The following is a 22,900-nucleotide window of genomic DNA, read 5'->3' as shown; positions in this document are numbered from 1 at the left end:
TTCAGTTGGATATATATATACTTTTAAATTAAAAATATATTTAGATTTGTTCACATAAAAGGAAAGAAAAAAAAGGCATTTCATCATGTTACAATATATTTTGTGTTAATTTAAAAATTAACCAAACTCAAAATTGTCATTATTTCTGTTCTTTAAGATTTTATGTGTATCATAATTATATTTAATTATACAAAATAAAAATTTTAGTTATTCTCAAGAAAGATGGTTAAATAAAAGATCCTTTTTTTTGGTCACCAAAAAAAAAAGGATCCTTTTTGAATTTATATCTTTAAAGACTTTTGTTGTTAAGTCTATAAAACAAAAAGAAAAAAAGAGATAACATATTATATATCATAATTCAGTCTCTTTGTATAATGAAACTTACACTCAATTTCTACTATAACATTAATAAAATTTATATTATAATTTTTAACAAAATTATATTCACCAATAATACTTATGAGTTACAACTTATTTCGTAAATTTTTCCTAAAATTTTCACCAAGCTCAAAAATTAATAAACTTTAATCTAATCTAATCATCTTTAAGTGCTAATCCAATTTATAAAAAAAAACAACTCGGTTCATCTACCTGAAGCTATCTTTACAAAGATAAAATAATTATTGCTTTTTTTTTTTATCTATCTCTCTAATCTTTTTTTTCTCATGACTTTTGTGTCTGATTCCTCACATAATTAACATTATTCTTTTTTTTTACAGGAACATATAATAGAAAGAAAAAAAAAATACTAAATACACTGGTATTTTAATAATTTTAATTTTAATCGTTGATTTTAATTATAAAAAATATATAATATATATTTATAATTAACAGTTAAAATTATTAAAATACTGATGTTACAGGTATATTTAAAAACTTTTCTAATAGAAAATATGATATTCAATAAAACTCTAAGAAAAAAAAGATGGAATGCGAAAAAGTTAGAATATGTTCAATATTTACTCTCTTCTTGAAATCAAAATCTGGTTGATTGCCACTATATAGGTGAGAAAATACTTAAATAAAAATTAAATTCGGCATTTCCTAAATTTGCAACGTTGTTGTAGGGACGTTGGGCAAAATGTGTCAGTTGTGATAGTATACATTTTAATCGACCTTGCACCTCCTATGAGTGTCAAATATGCAGATGCGATTTAATCATTGTCCTTGTGTGATGATGCTGTAATTTCCTTGATTCTTTTATCTTTGTCCCCAAATTTGATGATTCTTTTCTTTAGTGTATGGACTGATATTTTTGCTTCAAATTGTTTCGCTTTATTCGAACTGTATTGTTTGTTCAATGTGCTATGAAAAACTGATCTGCTATGCTTATTGTTCTGTTTGGGCTAAATTGGATCTGCATCACTTACATATTAATTCATATAATCATACCAAGTGTATATTGGCATTAGTCACCAAAATTTATGAGAATAAAATATATAAAATATATGTTAAAATATAAATTATACATTAAAAATAAATTAAATAACAAATTATTTTTAGTGATTAATTTATATATACACATAATATTTTTTGTAAATTATATATACCATATAGCCTTTTAACCTAATCAAATGTTTTTCATCATATAATCATATAATGGGAATTATGTAAATTGTTCTTTTAAATTTTTTAATATTTATCAACTAAGAATAATTTGAATAATCTATTTCTCAATTATTAGTCGTCTTATTTGTTTTAGTTATTAAAATAACATTTATATTTTCATTTTATTTTAAGAAGTTAAAAAATTGGGGTAACGAATAACGATAACGAAGTTGTGACTTGAAAGTGCAGGTCCTGGTTTTTTCTTTCTTTCTTTTAAGTTACCAAAAAAAAACTTGTAACGGCTAAAGTGCAGGTATAAGTGCGGCGCATGGAATCAGAAGTCAGAAGACATATTGGACGAAATGAAATTGGTAATGCCGTAATGGTAAGGTTGGTAAACTAATTACTGCTAATTAGCATTTAGCAATGGTAGTGGAAAAACTCGTGTTGGTGACAAGGCAAGCCATCGTGCACCACACATACACCTAACCCACCACCTTCGCCACATCACATCCTCACCACAACATTGTCACATACACACATACTCTACTCTTTCTCTCTCTCTCTCTCTCTCTCTCTCTCTCTCTCTCTCTTTTGTTTTCTGTGGCCACATGAACTCCAACAACACCACCTCCAATACTCAGTCAATGGTGACACCAACGCCAACTGCCACAACCGCCACCACCGCCACTGATGCCTCTGCCAAGAAGGTCAGAAAGCCTTACACCATTACCAAGTCCAGAGAGAGCTGGACTGACGAAGAACACGACAAGTTTCTAGAAGCTCTTCAGCTGTTAGTCTCTAATTTCCATTATTCTATTTTTATTTCTTATTTTCTTTCTTCTTTTATTAGGACAAAATAAAATTGCATTTGTATGTTCCTTGTCTTGTTTTCGTGGTTCTTATTGCCAATTTAGAGTTTTTTTTTTCCCATCATCCTTAGTATCCTTTTAAGTTCAAATACCTGATTTAGTTGACCTTTTTTCGCTGAGAGAGAAGAATAAGAAAATAAAAAAGAGAAAAGAAAGAGAAATTTGTCCTTAGTATTTGTAGTTCGCTAATTTCAGATAAGAATGTATTTTCAATTGTTTAATTTTACTTCTCACATCTCACAGTTTATGCTTAATGGTAAAAAAGCAGTGTGATTGTTATATATAATGTTATGATTACATGCTGAAAATTTAAGCAAAGGCTATTTTGATAACAAGATTTCACAAATAAGCCTTGCTTTTAGATTCTGATTGATTTGCTTCGTACTAATTGGTTAAAATTATGTTCTTCATTTCAAATTTTTAAGTGAAGGACTCTGCATTTCAGTTACTGATATCTTGTGGATTATTCAGATTTGACAGAGATTGGAAGAAAATTGAAGATTTTGTAGGATCCAAAACAGTTATTCAGGTTAGGAGATTGCTCTTCGGCTATATTGTTCAGTACTGTTTTCATGCTTGTATTCTATTTGGTCATTGTTTGTGACTCGCTATTAACTTTGCAGATCCGAAGCCATGCCCAAAAATACTTTTTGAAAGTTCAAAAGAATGGAACAGTAGCACATGTTCCTCCTCCTCGCCCTAAGCGCAAAGCCGCACATCCCTACCCACAAAAGGCATCAAAAAATGGTTTGCTTCTATATTACATGCTCATATTCTCTCCTATGAATTCACAACCTTACTAAGTTTTTGACATGAGTTTTTGGATTTCCAGTTTTGATGGCACTGCCAGCATCCATTGCTTATGCTCCTTCGACAAATGCCCTTGCACCTGGGTATGCCACATGGGATGAAGCTTCTCTGCTGGTGAACACCGGATCAAATAAATCATTGACCTGTCAAGATGAACTCAGCAATCTTCATGGAAACGAAGGCATGCATATTTCTTTTAAATTATTGTTTGTTTGATGTTAGTATACTATGTTGGCTGTGTTAAATGGACCTTTCCACAACTTATTATGTTATATGACGTTACTGATTCAGCTGATATTGGATCGAAGGGGATAACACAGATTAGTAACAGCAGTCTTAATGGTGTCGGGAACTCAACTAGAAAGCTATTGTCTTCTGAGATACCAAAGCAAGGGAAACCAGCGCCAGTTATTCATGGTAATCTCATGTATATTGACTTTTATGTCTCGTTTGTTTACAAGTTGAATTTTAGCAATGGATGGTGATATGTCATTTTGGTCATGTTTCACAGGTTTGCCAGATTTTGCCGAAGTTTACAGCTTCATTGGAAGTGTTTTTGATCCTGATACAAATAACCATGTCGAGAAGCTGAAGGAAATGGATCCTATAAATTTTGAAACTGTGAGTTGAATGAATCTTCTATTCATTTTGTTAAATGACATGCTGACAACTCTGCTCTGTCACAAGTAACTTCAGATGTGAAACTTAGTGGCATCATATGATAGAGATAGATGCACTTCGAAAATATCATTAACATACTATTATCGAATAAAGTAAAACTTCTAGGATTTATAGTAAATTTATAATGGATATGTGATGAGGATATGACGAAGAAGTTAATCCTTATGTGGTCCCTAGTAGCATAAAATGATATAGCTGTTCTTTAATTTAATTTTTGCTCCTGAATAACATTTTTTAATGATTGAGTTTGTCAAAGCAAGATTTGGGAGGACTACTTGATTATATCCATGTGGACAGAATTAAATCAACCAAATTATTTTTTTATGTGTTATGAGTTTTCTGTCAGTAGATTTGTGCTTGGATATGGACTAAAGATTGATGCTGTTGTTAGTCACTGCTAAATGTTCTCTAACATTTTATTTAAGGCTTGCTAAAATATTCCTTCAAATTGAAAATTACCATCCCTAGAAAATTTCAAGAACTAGGCAGGTCATCGCCATCAGGTATAGCTGCTAGGTTCTTGGTTAAACTTGTGGGCCTATGTAAACTTCCAGTACATTGATGGCTAAATAAAGCAGTGGTTTCTGTAAAGAAAAGGAATATTAAGCTTTCTATCACTTCGATTGGCAGCAAAACATAAGGTTGATTGTCCCATTCATTTTTTTCTGTGTAAAGTTTGTTAGTCTATTTATATAGATATACTAAGGCCATGTCAGCTATTGGTATTTTGGCATGATTGCTTTCCAATAATTTCCATTGGACTCATTCGTAAATTTTCCCCAATTCATCTTCCTTACCTTCCCTCATTTTTGCATGCAAGTGAATTTCTTTTCAGTTGAAATGATAAATTAATTTTAAATTTCTGGTTCAGTGGGAATTGACTTGCTTGTATTACTATTGTTTTGCAGGTTTTGTTGTTAATGAGAAACCTCACTGTCAACTTGTCTAGCCCTGAATTTGAGCCGATGGTAAGTTTTGAAATCAATTCATGAATTGATTATATTGTTTGGCATCAAATTTGCAAAGAAAAGTATATCCCTTTTGAAAGAATGGAAATATAAGATACTCCATGAACACCAAATAAAAGCCATCAAATCATATATCATGCATATATTCATATGTTCACATATTTTTCCAACAAAGTAATCACCACCAGAAAACCAAACTTTTCCAAACAGAATAATCAAATTTGCTATAGCGAAATAATCAAACGTTTTTATAGCAGCATAATCAAATTTTTACACTAAATACATATCCCTATACGGTGGCTGATTTTTTGTGTCCATATAGTATTGTTGGAAATCAAATTGTATTGTTTCCTGTTTGCACTGGGTTGTGCTCTGATTGATCGTATTTACTAGCAGCAGTTTATCAACATGAAATGCAACGTCCAAAGAAATCCCTGTGACATTGCTATTTTTAGGATATGCAGCACCATTTCCTTCTTTTTTTTTTTTTTAATTTTCTGAGCAAATAAAGTATGCACTCTGTTTTGATCCTTCCTGTGTGGTTCTGATTTCTGAATCCTGAATAACATGCTTTGTTAACTCAATATGAACTTGTCACAATAGATAACCTTTCCCCACTACCCACCTGATAGCAACAACAACAAAGACTTGTTTCACTAGGCGGGGCTGGCTAACCTGTCAGTAATAATTAAATATATAAAGCCATAAGCCATGCATACAAGTGTTTCACTTTCTGTTACTATAATATGTATTTTAATGTTAAGAAAGAAGTAAATTTTGCTCGATTTATACTCACCCGTCGTGTTAAAATTTGGCAACTTAGGTGAGGTTAGTATATTTTAGACAACTAGAGGTGAAGTTAGTGTAATCTGGGTAAATCTGGGGGAAGGTGGGTGCAATTTATCCTAATAATAAACTTTAATAAATGTCTCACCTTTTGTGTTGGCCTTCCCCAATATTCCCATTCCTCCTGATTGAACTAGTTTATAGATATGACTTGGATGAAAACTTTATCTGATATATTCTTTTATTTTATGTCATTAAATCTGAGATCTAACTGGTTTATCTTTATTTTATGGTTTAGAAGAATGTATTATTGTCAACATATGATATCAATACCATGACAGTAGGAGTTACAGTAGGAGTTACAGCAGGAATTGATGTCAAGAAGCAACCGAATGACCTATCATGTCAAACTGTTTAACTATTAGCAATTTGTTAATTTGGTCAGTATTTTTTTTCTTTATCTCCTTAATATTTTAGTCGTCTTCTGATTCTATACCTGTTCTTATCATAACTTCTTATATTATATAGTTAGGTAGGTCAAATTTGGAAGGAAGACTTGGGAGAATTTGCTTAGCCAGCAGTGAATTTTGATATTGTTCTTGCTCTAAAGCCTGTAAATGTAACCTTTGTCCTTTGTAAAACAATAGCCAGAGATAGTGTATCAGTGTATGTTAGAAATGCTGAACAGAATAATACATTTTCAGCTTTTTCTAAGGTCCACAGCAATTGTTGTATTGCAGTGATTCTTGTTGCTATATTTTTAGAAATATTGTCTTCTACTACTACTAGTACACAGGGTCAATATATTAAAATGTTTGTAATAGTATATATATCTGTATGAAAAAAGCAGAGGAAAAAGAGGAAAAAGGATGCTTTACTTGTCAATGTTTTTATTACACTTGAGATTGAGAGGCTCGCGAAACGGCGAAAGTGGCAATCATGATCAAATGAGTAAAATGGCAAGAACATAATAAAAACAAGTCACAAATTCTCCTTCTGTTTCACAATTCTCACTACAAAATGTGAAAATGAAAGCGAAGCTCATTGTTGGCAATTTGAATCTATTAGCAAAAAGGAAAAATAATTTAGTATCTCTTATCCATTTTAGGAAAATAATAATAAAAGAACAAGAATAAATAAAATCAATGTGATTAATTGGAAAATTAGAATGAAATTTTATGTTTAGTTCCATTGAAGGTGTGAAACTACGCAAAGTTTAGTGGTTTGAAAAGTGTGCCTTCATGTTCGATATGGACTTGCATGGGACTTTCGTACATGTCTATACTTGTCCTAGTGTCATGTATTTTTTTCTCCCTGTATCTTTCAGTCTAGCAAATCAAGCATTAATCTGTTGTAGATTTGAGTTCTATTTAAAAGTTTGTCATTGGTCAATAGATTATTACATACATAAAGAAAAATTCGAATCTCCGATATTTTTTTATGTCTTTTATTTCTAGTCTCTATCACTAGTTTGTTTTTGTTAACTGTTGAAGTAATCAAGATCAAGATTTGTCTTTGGTTCAATTATAGATCAGTCAACTAAAATAATTCTTACCGCGATAGTGGGAATATTGAAATCGGTTTCTTTTGAAATAAGTTTTGAGGGCTTTTCATTTATATAAATATAAAAAAATGCTTTAATTCGCTAAATACGCGCCATGCAAAAGTGTTGTCAAAATCTGCATGGCCAATTTACATCGAGTCCTAGCGAAAATGGATTTTGCCACCATTTCAGATGCAACACCCACGAAATGGAGCCAGGCATGTCAGAGCCACTTCTGATACAATCGTTCGCAAAATGGGAGGATGCCTATTATTTCTGCTACATCACCCGCAAAATGAAAAAGTTGCAGCTCTACAGCCATGGTGTGGTGTGGGTGGCACATGCGAAATGGGCACTTCAAGACTAGTACCCACAAAATGGTGCACCCCAATCTTGGTGTACTACATGTGAAATGGGGTATTTTGCGTATAACATATGCAAAATGGAGTGGATATTGCACCCTATATAAGCATTAAGCATTAGGGAAGCATTCGACTCATCTACACCACCACATTTGCCACCTTTTCCTTTTCTTCTAATTTGTTTTCTTTCATATCATCCTTCTTCTCTTTAAGTGTATTTCATATTAAAATAGGTGTGTTATGACATGAAAATACTTACATAATCATATAACCGAATGGAGAAAGTGAGAAACCTTTCATACATTTGAGGATATCAGTTTTGTATGTGATGATTTACTTTGGATAATGATTATCTGTAAACATAGCTGCAACAACAGAAGAACTTGATTCTAATGAATATTGGTGTAAAACACAAATAAATGATAAATAATTCATAATAAATTAATTATAAGAAAAATGATTAAAAAATTAAAATTTATAATTTGGGAAAAGTCTTGGTAAAAAATTTAACTTAGAAAATAAAATTGAGTGCAAAATATTATTAATTACCGAAAAATACGTACTGGCGTCAAAATTAATTGTACCAGCTTAAATGTGTCCAATACTACATGTGACAAATCTAAAACTATAAAAATGACAAGAAAAATATTTAGAATAGAAACTTAGCCATTTATTTTAAAGATTTTGGTACAAAGTGGAGTCAACAGGCTCAAAATTGTGAATGGCCCATATTGACCTAAGCCCATTATATATAAACTCGTCACTTAGCCAATTCAGCTCATTCATTCCTTCAAATTGAGAGAGAGAGAGAGCACTATTCCTTCTCAAACTTAAAATCCACATAACTTCCAAACCATAGCTCCGATCGAAGAGCTGTTTGTAGCCATACGACCACCTCGTCATCCTCTTCAATTCTATACGACTTTTACAATGAGTACTCTCAAGAACTATGATCCATTTCTAAATTTTCCTTCAAATTTGTGTTTCGGGTATGTGTGTGTTGAGATTTTGTGATTTTGATGCAATACAGAAGTTTTAGCATGGATTGTAGCTGGTTTCTACCCAAGTTTCGAACGGAATAAGGTAAGGTGACATTTTCCTTCTTTAAACCTCCATTTTATATGAACCATAGGTTGAGAATTTGGTGAATTTGAATTCAATAGAGTAGCTTGGATTGTTTGGTTGATTTTCGTGCGGATTTGGCACTTGGGTTGCTTGCGGAGTGGTGCACGAATTTGTGATTCGCACAACTAACCAGCAAGTGCACTGGGTCGTCCAAGTAATACCTTACGTGAGTAAGGGTCGATCCCACGGAGATTATTGGTATGAAGCAATCAATGTTTATTTTATTGATCTTAGTCAGGAGGTCAATAAGGTGATTTGGATTTAATTGTAAGAAGTCAAAGTATTTAAAATTGTAAGTTAAAATAATAGAGAATAATAGCGTTACTTGTTGTGCAGTAATGGGGAATATGTTGGAGTTTTGGAGATGCTTTGTCCTCTGAATTCTTGCAATGTAATATTTAACTCAATTGTTTGTAAAGCACGTCTACGGCAAGCTGCATGTAGGGCGTCACCATTGTCAGTGGCTACTTCCCATCCTCTCAGTGAAAACGTTCCTATGCTCTGTCACAGTACGGCTAATCATCTGTCGGTTCTCAATCAGGTTGGAATAGAATCCATTGATTCTTTTGCGTCTGTCACTAACGCCCAGCCCTCAGGAGTTTGAAGCACGTCACAGTCATTCAATCCCGGAATCCTACTCGGAATACCACAGACAAGGTTTAGACTTTCCGGATTCTCATGAATGCCGCCATCAATCCGGCTTATACCGCGAAGGTTCTGATTAAGGAATCTAAGAGATATTCATTCAATCTGATGTAGAACGGAGGTGGTTGTCAGGCACACGTTCATGGATTGAGGAAGGTGATGAGTGTCACGGATCATCACCTTCTTCACAATTAAGCGCGAATAAACATCTTAGATCGGTCCATACACACGTTTGAGTGAAATAGAAACAATTGCATTAATTCATCGAGACGCTGCAGAGCTCCTCACCCCCAACAATGGAGTTTAGAGACTCATGCCGTCACAAAGTATGTAATTCAGATCTGAAAATGTCATGAGGTACAAGAAATGTCTGTAAAAGTTGTTTAAATAGTAAACTAGTAACCTAGGTTTACAGAAAATGAATAAACTAAGATAATTGGTGCAGAAATCCACTTCTGGGGCCCACTTGGTGTGTGCTGGGGCTGAGACTAAAGCTTTCCATGTGTAGAGGCCTTTCTTGGCGTTAAACTCCAGGTTATGACGTGTTTTGGGCGTTCAACTCCGGATCATGACGTTTTTCTGGCGTTTAACTCCAGACAGCAGCATGAACTTGGCGTTTAACGCCAAGTTACGTCGTCTATCCCTGCGCAAAGTATGGACTATTATATATTGCTGGAAAGCCCTGGATGTCTACTTTCCAACGCCGTTGAGAGCGCGCCAATTAGACTCCTGTAGCTCCAGAAAATCCATTTCGAGTGCAGGGAGGTCAGGATCCAACAGCATCAGCAGTCCTTTTTCAGCCTAAGTCAGATTTTTGCTCAGCTCCCTCAATTTCAGCCAGAAAATACCTGAAATCACAGAAAAATACACACACTCATAGTAAAGTCCAGAAATATAATTTTTGCCTAAAAACTAATAATATTCTACTAAAAACTAATTAAAACATGTTAAAATCTACATGAAATTACTCCCAAAAAGCGTATAAAATATCCGCTCATCACAACACCAAACTTAAACTGTTGCTTGTCCTCAAGCAACTAGATGAATAAAAGAGGATAAAAAGAAATCAAGAAGCAATAATATCTCAGAGATTTAAGTGAAGCTCAGATTCTAATTAGATGAGCGGGGCTAGTAGCTTTTTGCTTCCAAACAGTTTTGGCATCTCACTTTATCCTTTGAAATTCAGAATGATTGGCATCCATAGGAGCTCAGAAGTCAGATAGTATTATTGATTTTCCTAGTTAAGTATGTTGATTCTTGAACACAGCTACTTTTATGAGTCTTGGCCGTGGCCCTAAGCACTTTGTTTTCCAGTATTACCACCGGATACACAAATGCCACAGACACATAACTGGGTGAACCTTTTCAGATTGTGACTCAGCTTTGCTAGAGTCCCCAGTTAGAGGTGTCCAGAGCTCTTAAGCACACTCTTTTTGCTTTGGATCACGACTTTAACCACTCAGTCTCAAGCTTTTCACTTGGACCTTCATGACACAAGCACATGGTTAGGGACAACTTGATTTAGCCGCTTAGGCCTGGATTTTATTTCCTTGGGCCCTCCTATCCATTGATGCTCAAAGCCTTGGATCCTTTTTACCCTTGCCTTTTGGTTTTAAGGGCTATTGGCTTTTTCTTTTTCTTTCTATTTTTTTTTTCGCCACTTTTTTTTTTCACAAGCTTTTGCTTTTTCACTGCTTTTTCTTGCTTCAAGAATCAATTTCATGATTTTTCAGATCATCAATAACATTTCTCTTTGTTCATCATTCTTTCAAGAGCCAACAATTTTAACATTCATAAACAACAAGATCAAAAATATGCACTGTTCAAGCATTCATTCAGAAGACAAAAAGTATTGCCACCACATATAAATAATTAGAATTTTCCTTATTAAGAACTCGAAAAAATTAAATTGCCTCTTTATTCTACAAATCTACTATTTTATTCATGTTTGATGATGATGGGAAAAATAAATTATAACTTAATTGGAAATAAAACCAAAATAGATATGCTAATTACTACTACTCCTATATAACTTCTAAGGTAAAATCCTATAATAATACTATCACAGAGTTAAAGCTAGAATTAGAACTTAACAACCTGTATTTTGGGAAGTGGATGTTCCTCTAGTCTGTAGGGTGCCTTCAAGAATTAATTTCTGACGCTTCTGCTCCCTTAAGTTCACATCGTTGCTCTTCTTGTTCCCTTAGGTGCCATGATCTTGATGAGTTTTAGCTCAGTGATCATGGCAAATCACACCAAACTTAGAGGTTTGCTTGTCCTCAAGCAAAAGAAATGACAGGAGAGGAATAGAGGGAAAGGCAATTTTGAAATCCAAAAGATATGATGAGTTGAAAAAGATTTGAAAAAGATTTGGATTGGAAAAAGATTTGGGCTTATGAATTAAGATATATTTGATATTTTGAAAAAGGGATTTTAGAAATTAGTGTTTTTAGAAATTAGGATTAAAAATTTTGGAATTGAAAGTGATAATTTGAAATATGTTTATGCAAGAAATCATGAATTGAAACATAAAAATTTTGAAAAAAATACAAAGAAAACGAATTTGTACATTCTCCCACCATCCTGGCGTTAAACGCCCACATGGTGCATGTGTTGGACGTTTAACGCCCACATGTTGCTTCTCCTGGGCGTTCAACGCCCATCTGGTGATTCTTTCTGGCGTTGAACGCCAGGAAGTCCTTTGTCACTGGGCGTTTTTCTGAACGCCCAGAATGCTAGCAGACTGGCGTTAAACGCCCAGAAGGTGCATCTTTCTGGCGTTTAACGCCCAGAAGATGCTCCTTTCTGGCGTTTAACGCCCAGAAGGCTACCCTTACTGGCGTTGAACGCCCAGTGGGTGCTTCTTTTGGGCGTTTAACGCCCAAAGTATTTCTTACTGGCTTTTTCACGCCAGTGAGCTTCCAAATTTCCCTGTAACTCTGTGACTTCAACCAATTGCTATTTCACCTTTTGAAGATACTGTAGCATCTACCTGTAAAACTTTAATTTATTAGAAAAACAAATAAAATTAAATTTTGTGATTGGCTGGGTTGCCTCCCAGCAAGCGCTTCTTTAATGTCATTAGCTGGACTATTACTGAGCTTTTAATCAAGTCTCAGTTTTGAGCATTCTTGCTCAAAATTGCCTTCAAGATAATGTTTAACTCTCTGTCCATTAACAATGAACTTTTTGTTAGATTCATTATCCTGAAGCTCTACGTATCCATATGGTGATACACTTGTAATTACATATGGACCTCTCCACCGGGATTTTAATTTCCCGGGGAATAATTTGAGCCTAGAATTAAATAGCAGAACTTTCTGCCCTGGCTCAAAGACTCTGGATGACAATTTCTTATCATGCCATCTTTTTGCTTTTTCCTTGTAAATTTTTGCATTCTCAAAAGCATTGAGTCTAAATTCCTCTAGCTCATTTAACTGGAGCAATCGTCTTTCTCCAGCTAACTTGGCATCAAGGTTCAGGAATCTGGTCGCCCAGTAGGCCTTGTGTTCCAGTTCCACTGGCAAGTGACATGCCTTTCCATACACAAGCTGGTATGGAGAGGTCCCTATGGGGGTTTTGAATGCTGTTCTGTATGCCCACAGAGCATCATCCAAGCTTCTTGCCCAATCCTTTCTACGGTTAATTACAGTCCGTTCCAGGATTCTTTTAAGTTCTCTATTTGAAACTTCAGCTTGCCCATTAGTTTGTGGATGATATGGAGTAGCCACCTTGTGGTTGACTCCATAACGTACCAGAGCAGAGTAGAGCTGTTTATTACAGAAATGAGTGCCCCCATCACTGATTAACACTCTAGGGATACCAAATCTGCTGAAGATATGTTTCTGGAGGAATTTTAACACTGTTTTAGTGTCATTAGTGGGTGTTGCAATAGCCTCCACCCATTTGGATACATAATCCACTGCCACCAGAATATAAGTGTTTGAGTATGATGGTGGGAAAGGTCCCATGAAATCAATGCCCCATACGTCAAACAACTCGATCTCCAAGATTCCTTGTTGAGGCATCAACTGTGAGGCAGGTTGCCTGATCTTTGGCAACTATCACAGTTAAGCACAAATGCTCGGGAGTCTTTATAGAGAGTAGGCCAGTAGAAGCCACTTTGGAGGACTCTTGTGGCTGTTCGTTCACTTCCAAAATGTCCTCCATACTGTGATCCATGGCAATGCCAAAGGATCTTCTGTGCTTCTTCTTTAGGCACACATCTACGGATTACTCCGTCTGCACATCTCTTAAAGAGATATGGTTCATCCCAAAGATAGTACTTTGCATCTGTGATTAATTTCTTTGATTGCATCTTACTGTACTCTTTGGGTATGAATCTTACTGCCTTGTAGTTTGCAATGTCTGCAAACCATGGCACTTCCTGGATGGCCAGCAGTTGCTCATCCGGAAAGGTTTCAGAAATTTCAGTGAGAGGGAGGGACGCCCCTTCCACTGGTTCTATTCGGGACAAGTGATCTGCTACTTGATTCTCTGTCCCTTTTCTATCTCTTATTTCTATATCAAACTCTTGCAGAAGCAACACCCATCTGATGAGTCTGGGTTTTGAATCCTGCTTTGTGAGTAGATATTTAAGAGCAGCATGATCAGTGTACACAATCACTTTTGATCCTACTAAATAGGATCTGAATTTGTCAATGGCATAAACCACTGCAAGTAGCTCTTTTTCTGTGGTTGTGTAATTCTTCTGTGCATCATTTAGCACACGGCTGGCATAGTAAATGACATGCAGAAGCTTGTCATGCCTTTGTCCCAACACTGCACCAATGGCATGGTCACTGGCATCACACATCAGTTCAAATGGCAATGTCCAGTCTGGTGCAGAGATGATTGGTGCTGTAACCAATTTAGCTTTCAGAGTCTCAAATGCCTGCAGACACTCTTTATCAAAGATAAATGGCGTGTCTGCAGCTAGCAGGTTGCTCAGAGGTTTGGCGATTTTTGAAAAATCCTTTATAAACCTCCTATAGAACCCTGCATGTCCCAGAAAGCTTCTGATTGCCTTAACATTAGCAGGTGGTGGTAATTTTTCAATTACTTCTACCTTAGCTTGGTCCACCTCTATCCCCTTGTTCGAAATTTTGTGCCCAAGGACAATTCCTTCAGTCACCATAAAGTGACATTTTTCCCAGTTTAAAACCAGGTTAGTCTCTTGGCATCTTTTCAGAACAAGTGCTAAGTGGTTAAGGCAGGAGCTGAATGAGTCTCCAAATACTGAAAAGTCATCCATGAAGACTTCCAGAAATTTTTCCACCATATCAGAGAAAATTGAAAGCATGCACCTCTGAAAGGTTGCAGGTGCATTGCACAGGCCAAATGGCATCCTTCTGTATGCAAATACTCCAGATGGGCATGTGAATGCCGTTTTCTCCTGATCCTGGGGATCTACTGCAATTTGATTATAACCTGAATATCCATCCAGGAAGCAGTAGTATTCATGACCTGCTAGTCTTTCTAGCATCTGGTCTATGAATGGTAAAGGAAAATGATCCTTTCTGGTGGCTGTATTGAGCCTTCTGTAATCAATGCACATACGCCACCCTGTAACTGTCCTTGTAGGAACCAGTTCATTTTTCTCATTATGAACCACTATCATGCCACCCTTCTTAGGGACAACTTGGACAGGGCTCACCCAGGGGCTGTCAGAAATAGGATAAATAATCCCAGCCTCTAGTAATTTAGTGACCTCTTTCTGCACCACTTCTTTCATAGCTGGGTTCAGCCGCCTTTGTGGTTGAACCACTGGCTTGGCGTCATCCTCCAACAAGATTTTGTGCATGCATCTGGCTGGGCTAATGCCCTTAAGATCACTAATGGACCACCCAAGAGCTGTCTTGTGTGTCCTTAGCACTTGGATTAGTGCTTCCTCTTCCTGTGGCTCTAAGGTAGAGCTTATAATTACAGGAAAGGTTTCACCTTCTCCCAGAAATGCATATTTCAGGGATGGTGGTAATGGTTTGAGCTCGGGTTTTGGAGGTTTCTCCTCTTCTTGATGGATTTTCAGAGGTTCTATTATCTTCTCTGATTCCTCCAAATCAGGCTGAACATCTTTAAAGATGTCCTCCAGCTCTGATTCGAGACTCTCAGCCATATTGACCTCCCTTACCAGAGAGTCAATAAGATCAACACTCATGCAGTCATTTGGGGTGTCTGGATGTTGCATGGCTTTAACAACATTTAACTTGAACTCCTCCTCATTGACTCTCAAGGTCACTTCCCCTTTTTGGACATCAATGAGGGTTCGGCCAGTTGCTAGGAAAGGTCTTCCTAGAATGAGAGTTGCACTCTTGTGCTCCTCCATTTCCAGCACCACAAAGTCAGTAGGAAAGGCAAATGGCCCAACCTTGACAATCATGTCTTCAATCACGCCTGATGGGTATTTAATGGAGCCATCAGCAAGTTGAAGACATATCCTGGTTGGTTTGATTTCTTCAGTCAAACCAAGCTTTCTGATAGTAGATGCAGGTATTAGGTTGATACTTGCCCCAAGATCGCATAAAGCTTGCTTGGTACAAACACCTTCTAATGTGCATGGTATCATAAAGCTCCCAGGATCTTTAAGCTTCTCAGGTAAGCTTTTCAGAATGACTGCACTGCATTCTTCAGTGAGGTAAACTTTTTCAGTTTCCCTCCAATCCTTCTTATGACTTAAGATCTCTTTCATGAACTTAGCATAAGAAGGTATTTGCTCAAGTGCTTCTGCAAACGGAATCTTTATTTCAAGAGTCCTGAGATAGTCTGCAAAGCGGGCAAACTGCTTATCCTGTTCTGCTTGACGGAGTTTTTGAGGATAAGGCATTTTGGCTTTGTATTCCTCAACCTTAGTTGCTGCAGGTTTATTACCTACAGAAGTGGGTTGGGAAGCCTTTTTGGAAGGATTGTTATCAGCACCTGTATGTGACTGATCACCCACTGGCGTTTGAATACCAGGGGTGGAAGCTGGGGTGGCGTTAAACGCCACCTCCTTGCTTGTTACTAGCGTTTGAACGCCAGAACCATGTTCCTTTTGGGCGTTCAACGCCAGATCCATGCTTGTTTCTGGCGTTGAACGCCAGGAATGAGCATGGTCTGAGCGTTCAGCGCCAGCTTTATCCCTTTCTGGGCTCTGCCTGTCCTCAGAGGGATTTTGAGTAGCTATTTGTTCATTTCCTGTCTTCTTGCTGCTTTGAAGTGAGGTATTTAATGTTTTCCCACTTCTTAATTGAACTGCTTGGCATTCATCTGCTATTTGTTTTGACAGTTACTTTTCTGTCTGTTTTAATTGCACTTCCATGTTCCTGTTAGCCATTCTTGTTTCCTGTAATATTTCGTTGAATTCGGCTAGCTGCTGAGTTAGAAAGTCTAATTGCTGATTGAATTCATTAGCCTGATCCACCGGACTGAGTTCTGCAGTTACTGTTTTAGCTTCTTCTTTCATGGAAGATTCACTGCTTAGGTACAGATGCTGATTTCTGGCAACTGTATCAATGAGCTCTTGAGCTTCTTCAATTGTTTTTCTCATATGTATAGATCCACCAGCTGAGTGGTCTAGAGAAATCTGAGCTTTTTCTGTAAGCCCATAGTAGAAGATGTCTAATTGCACCCATTCTGAAAACATTTCAGAGGGGCATTTTCTTAGCATCTCTCTGTATCTCTCCCAAGCATCATAAAGGGATTCATTATCTCCTTGTTTGAAGCCTTGGATGCTTAGCCTTAGCTGTGTCATCCGTTTTGGAGGGAAATAGTGATTCAGGAATTTTTCTGACAGCTGTTTCCATGTTTTTATGCTGTTCTTAGGCTGGTTATTTAACCACCTCTTAGCTTGATCTTTTACAGCAAATGGAAACAGTAGTAATCTGTAGACATCCTGATCCACTTCCTTATCATGTACTGTATCAGTAATTTGCAGAAATTGTGCCAGAAACTCTGTAGGTTCTTCATGTGGAAGACCAGAATACTGACAGTTTTGCTGCACCATGATAATGAGCTGAGGATTCAGCTCAAAGCTACTAACTCCAATGGAGGGTATACAGATACTACTCCCATATGAAGCAGTAGTGGGGTTAGCATATGACCCCAGAGTCCTCTTGGACTGTTCATTCATACTTACTTCCATAATGGAATACAAGTTGAGAATTTATATGTTGAGAATTATTTATTTTATAGTAATGGAATAACAAAAAAAATGGGATATAGATATAAAAATATTTTGAAGATATTTTTTTTGAAAGAAAATTATTATTATTTTATTATTTTTTTTTAAAAAATAAAATAAAAACGAAATAAATAAAAGAGAGTGGAAATATTTTGAAATTGAAAATTGAATTTTTAATGTAAAATTTTCGAAAAAGTAGTTTTAAAAAAAATTAGAAAATAAAATTTTTTTTTTTGAATTTTGAATTTTATGATGAAAGAGAAAAACACACAAAAGACACAAGACTTAAAATTTTTAGATCTAATGCTCCTTATTTTCGAAAATTTTTGGAGGGAAAACACCAAGGAACACCAAACTTAAAAATTTTAAGATCAAGACACAAGGAAAACTCAAGAACACTTTGAAGATTCACAAGAACACCAAGAACACCAGAAAGAACACCAAACTTAAAATTTTTAGAAAATCAAAATAAATTTTCGAAAATTAAAGAAAGATTAACAAGAAAACACCAAACTTAGAGTTTGGCACAAGATTAAATCAAGAGAAATTATTTTTGAAAAAGATTTTCAAAAGTACTGGTGCTCCCTCATCAAGAATATAAACCAATGCTTTAGCCAATTGGGAATAAATATGACACTTGATGCAGATATTCCAATTAGTGCTTTAAAAGGAACACAAGTGAAACAAGAAAAGACACAAAGCAAGAAAAATTAAAGATCAAACAAAAAAAATAGACAAGAACAACTTGAAGATTAAGGAAAAACAAAGGACACTCACACGAAAATTTCACAGAAAAATATAAAAGATGCAATTGACACCAAACTTAGAACAAGACACTAGACTCACGAAGAATTAACGATTAATAAAGAAAAATTAATATTTTTGAAAAATATTTTTGAAAAGGAAATAAAGGACTCAGATTTAATGACTCTGTAACATCAATACTATATTCCTAATCTAAGAAATAAAATAAGCCTTCAATTGTCCAAACTCAATAATCCCCGGCAACGGCGCCAAAAACTTGGTGCACGAATTTGTGATTCGCACAACTAACCAGCAAGTGCACTGGGTCGTCCAAGTAATACCTTACGTGAGTAAGGGTCGATCCCACGGAGATTATTGGTATGAAGCAATCAATGTTTATTTTATTGATCTTAGTCAGGAGGTCAATAAGGTGATTTGGATTTAATTGTAAGAAGTCAAAGTATTTAAAATTGTAAGTTAAAATAATAGAGAATAATAGCGTTACTTGTTGTGCAGTAATGGGGAATATGTTGGAGTTTTGGAGATGCTTTGTCCTCTGAATTCTTGCAATGTAATATTTAACTCAATTGTTTGTAAAGCACGTCTACGGCAAGCTGCATGTAGGGCGTCACCATTGTCAGTGGCTACTTCCCATCCTCTCAGTGAAAACGTTCCTATGCTCTGTCACAGCACGGCTAATCATTTGTCGGTTCTCAATCAGGTTGGAATAGAATCCATTGATTCTTTTGCGTCTGTCACTAACGCCCAGCCCTCAGGAGTTTGAAGCACGTCACAGTCATTCAATCCCGGAATCCTACTCGGAATACCACAGACAAGGTTTAGACTTTCCGGATTCTCATGAATGCCGCCATCAATCCGGCTTATACCGCGAAGGTTCTGATTAAGGAATCTAAGAGATATTCATTCAATCTGATGTAGAACGGAGGTGGTTGTCAGGCACACGTTCATGGATTGAGGAAAGTGATGAGTGTCACGGATCATCACCTTCTTCACAATTAAGCGCGAATAAACATCTTAGATCGGTCCATACACACGTTTGAGTGAAATAGAAACAATTGCATTAATTCATCGAGACGCTGCAGAGCTCCTCACCCCCAACAATGGAGTTTAGAGACTCATGCCGTCACAAAGTATGTAATTCAGATCTGAAAATGTCATGAGGTACAAGAAATGTCTGTAAAAGTTGTTTAAATAGTAAACTAGTAACCTAGGTTTACAGAAAATGAATAAACTAAGATAATTGGTGCAGAAATCCACTTCTGGGGCCCACTTGGTGTGTGCTGGGGCTGAGACTAAAGCTTTCCACGTGTAGAGGCCTTTCTTGGCGTTAAACTCCAGGTTATGACGTGTTTTGGGCGTTCAACTCCGGATCATGACGTTTTTCTGGCGTTTAACTCCAGACAGCAGCATGAACTTGGCGTTTAACGCCAAGTTACGTCGTCTATCCTTGCGCAAAGTATGAACTATTATATATTGCTAGAAAGCCCTGGATGTCTACTTTCCAACGCCGTTGAGAGCGCGCCAATTGGACTCCTGTAGCTCCAGAAAATCCATTTCGAGTGCAGGGAGGTCAGGATCCAACAGCATCAGCAGTCCTTTTTCAGCCTAAGTCAGATTTTTGCTCAGCTCCCTCAATTTCAGCCAGAAAATACCTGAAATCACAGAAAAATACACACACTCATAGTAAAGTCCAGAAATATGATTTTTTCCTAAAAACGAATAATATTCTACTAAAAACTAATTAAAACATGTTAAAATCTACATGAAATTACTCCCAAAAAGCGTATAAAATATCCGCTCATCACGGAGCACTTGGTGGAGGCTCGGTGGTGCAAGTTAAAGCTTGGGTCCTTTTGGAGGGGAAATTAAAGAGTTGGGAAACCGTTGTCAATAAGGTATGGGTTGTAGTTTCGGATAGACATTATGTAAGGTTATGTGAAAATCTAGGTTAAACGCCCTAGGATATTGTTGAATGATAATTGTGGATGATGGTATATGGCTTAATGTGTATGATTGTGTTGAATGATGTGATATGTTGTGAATTTGAGAATTGAAGTGTTGGTGAGTAATAAATATATGCCTAATTGAATTGATGGATTTTATGTTGAATTGCCTATGAAAGGCTATGATATGAGAATTTGGGCCAGAAGCCGTGATTGGGTGAGGTATCCCTATCTTGGTAAATTGTGATTCATTGTTGAAATAATGAGATTTGGTTGAAAATTTGATGTGTTGTGATTTTGTCCCATCTACGGTGAGGATGGTGGCATTGTCTCGCTCATGGATTAGGCAAGTTGAGGATGAAGGATTCCATCTCTTGCTGTGATAGACAAGTTGAGGATGAAGAATTCTCTCTCTTGTTTTGTGATTATGATTATGATTGTAATATATCACAAATTTGGAAAGGATGTAGGTTTTGTCTCGCTTGCATATTGATGTGGCACTACCTCCAAGAAAAGGTGGTAGGACATTCTCCTCCGAAATTATTCCTCTTGAGGATGCGGTTGCAGTGTGAAAGTGAAGAAGGTGGTAAGGTACTCTCCCTCAAAATATTCCCCCACGTCCTCTTTTAATTGGGTATGTTGAAAGTGAAAAAGGTGATAGGACACTCTCCCTCAGAATATTTTTCTCACATTTCTCTCTAGTTACAAGGTGAGACGACACTCTCTATTGTTTTTGGCACGGTTTGGGGAAGGTGGTAAGGGCACTCACTGACGTTGGGATTTTTGCCAGTAAAGAATTTCATAAAAACAGTCGCGTTGTAGATATAGTCTCTAAACCGACAGAAATCCCTTCGTACAAACATTTTGGTTGTCACAAGTAACAAACCCCTTAAAAATTGTTAACCGAGTATTTAAACCTCGGGTCGTCTTCTCAAGGAATTGCAGGGAGGTATGTTCTTATTATTGGTTATGAGTTGTAAATTGGGGTTTAGGAGGTAAGGAGGGAATATGTTGAATGACAAATAAAATAAAATAAAATAAAAACAATAAAATCTCTTGGCAATGTATAAGAAATTGGAAGTCCAGACCGAATTATCCTTATCAATGATAATAAAAATTGAATCTTAATTTCACATAGTTAACCCTTACTTAAAGCAGAGGAAGGTCAAGTGACTAATTAGTTTGATCTTCAAATCCGGGTTAATTCCTAAGAAAAGATTGGGATTATTGAAGTTCAATTCAATTAGAGGAGATAACAATTATCAATTATGCGGTTGAGTTGGATAACTTCCTGAGTTACTGATTTCTTAACCAAAACCAAAAGAAAAGGAAATTGAAGCTATTGGAATAAAAATGCCTTCAGATGGGAAGCAATAATCATGTAAATAAAAGAAAGCAATAATAACTGAAATACCTCAAATAATATTAATTCAGAGAAAATCATAACATGAAAGCCATAAGCCAATTGAGATGTAAATAAGAAATGGAGTAATAAAATAAAATAAATAAAAGTAGAAAATACTTTAAGGGAACATTGAACCTGGGATTTAGAGTCACTCCTAAAACTAAGAGAAGTCCTAAATCCTAATCCTAAAAGAGAGGAGAGAACCTCTCTCTCTAAAACTACATCTAAAACATGAAAAGTGAAATATGAGAGCTTGATGAGTCTCTGCAAGTTCCCTGAATTTAATCTGTGTTTCTGGGCCGAAAACTGGGTTGAAATGCGGCCCAGAATCTCTGCCAGCGACTTCTGTAATTCTGCAGATCGCGCATGTCACGTGTCCGCGTCGTCCACGCGACCGCGTCACTCAGCATTTTTCGTATCACGCGTCCGCGTCGTCCACGCATTCGCGTCGTATATGCAGCTTCCAATCCGCGCGGTCGCGTCAGGCACGCGATCGCGTCACTCCGATTTCTTCCATTTCACGCGGTCGCGTGAGCCATGCGATCGCGTGACTTCTCGCTGGTCACCTCCTCGATTCCTTGTGTTCCTTCCATTTTTGCACACTTCCTCTTCATCCTCTAATCCATTCCTGCCCTATGAAGCCTAAAACACTTAACACATAGATCAAGGCATCGAATAGTAATAAGAGAGAATTAATATTAGCTAAATTAAGACCGAAGAAGCATGTTTTCAATCATGTAATAATTTTAGGAAGGAAATATAAATACATGCTAAATACATGAATAAGTGGGTAAAGATCATGATAAAACCACACAATTAAACACATTGTAAACCATAAAATAGTGATTTATCAACCTCCCTACACTTAAACATTAGCATGTCCTCATGCTAAACTCAAGGAGACCAAATAAATGAGTAGGGAAAGGCAAGATTCATGCAATGCAACCTATGAATGTGAATGCAACTACATGCAAAGATGATTCTACCTTCTTGGTGAAAAAGCAAATAATTCTTTCAAGGACAAGTATAAACTGGATTTCACTAATTCAAATCACAAAATACAATACAAATAACTTGCAAGAAAAAGATAGCTCATGAAAGCAGGGAACATAGAATTGAGCACTGAACCCTTACTGGTAGTGTATATCATTATAACTCTCAAGTGTCTAGGGTCAATTCTCTTAATTCTCTACTAATCTTGCTTTCTATAGCTTGCTCTTCATCTAACAATCAACAAGATTTTAATGCACCAATACACAAATTAAGAGGTCTTTCAAGGGTTGTAATGG

The 22,900-nt window shown here is 36.3% G+C and overlaps 1 protein-coding gene across 6 annotated transcripts; it reads left to right on the top strand.

Moving 5' to 3' along the window:
• The first annotated feature begins 1,805 nt into the window (after positions 1 to 1,805).
• On the top strand, positions 1,806 to 6,550 carry LOC112743263 (protein REVEILLE 8). Of its 6 annotated transcripts, none has more exons than XM_025792493.3 (9): positions 1,806 to 2,341; positions 2,892 to 2,949; positions 3,044 to 3,167; positions 3,253 to 3,411; positions 3,522 to 3,647; positions 3,742 to 3,851; positions 4,820 to 4,879; positions 5,967 to 6,105; positions 6,194 to 6,550. In XM_025792493.3, exons 1-8 carry the CDS (start codon positions 2,160 to 2,162, stop codon positions 6,081 to 6,083), a joined length of 936 nt encoding a protein of 311 aa, XP_025648278.1. In that variant the 5' UTR covers positions 1,806 to 2,159; the 3' UTR covers positions 6,084 to 6,105; positions 6,194 to 6,550. The 6 variants fall into 6 exon arrangements, with proteins under 6 accessions (XP_025648278.1, XP_025648268.1, XP_072075234.1 ...); XM_025792483.3 differs by having other exon boundaries at positions 1,819 to 2,341; positions 5,964 to 6,105; XM_072219133.1 differs by having other exon boundaries at positions 1,834 to 2,341; positions 6,198 to 6,550.
• The last annotated feature ends 16,350 nt before the right edge of the window (positions 6,551 to 22,900 follow it).

This window comes from Arachis hypogaea, chromosome 2, assembly GCF_003086295.3.
Source record: "Arachis hypogaea cultivar Tifrunner chromosome 2, arahy.Tifrunner.gnm2.J5K5, whole genome shotgun sequence".
Taxonomy (NCBI): domain Eukaryota; kingdom Viridiplantae; phylum Streptophyta; class Magnoliopsida; order Fabales; family Fabaceae; genus Arachis; species Arachis hypogaea.
Note: the sequence above shows the minus strand (reverse complement) of the source record. Positions and strands in the feature narration are given on the sequence as shown.

Bases quoted from the DNA above. Each gene is read 5' to 3' on its own strand.
- LOC112743263 (XM_025792483.3), top strand. From the start codon at position 2,160: ATGAACTCCAACAACACCACCTCCAATACTCAGTCAATGGTGACACCA. The intron at 3,412-3,521 runs GCATGCATATTT...TTACTGATTCAG, and splicing joins CAATCTTCATGGAAACGAAG to CTGATATTGGATCGAAGGGG. The intron at 3,648-3,741 runs GTAATCTCATGT...CATGTTTCACAG, and splicing joins ACCAGCGCCAGTTATTCATG to GTTTGCCAGATTTTGCCGAA.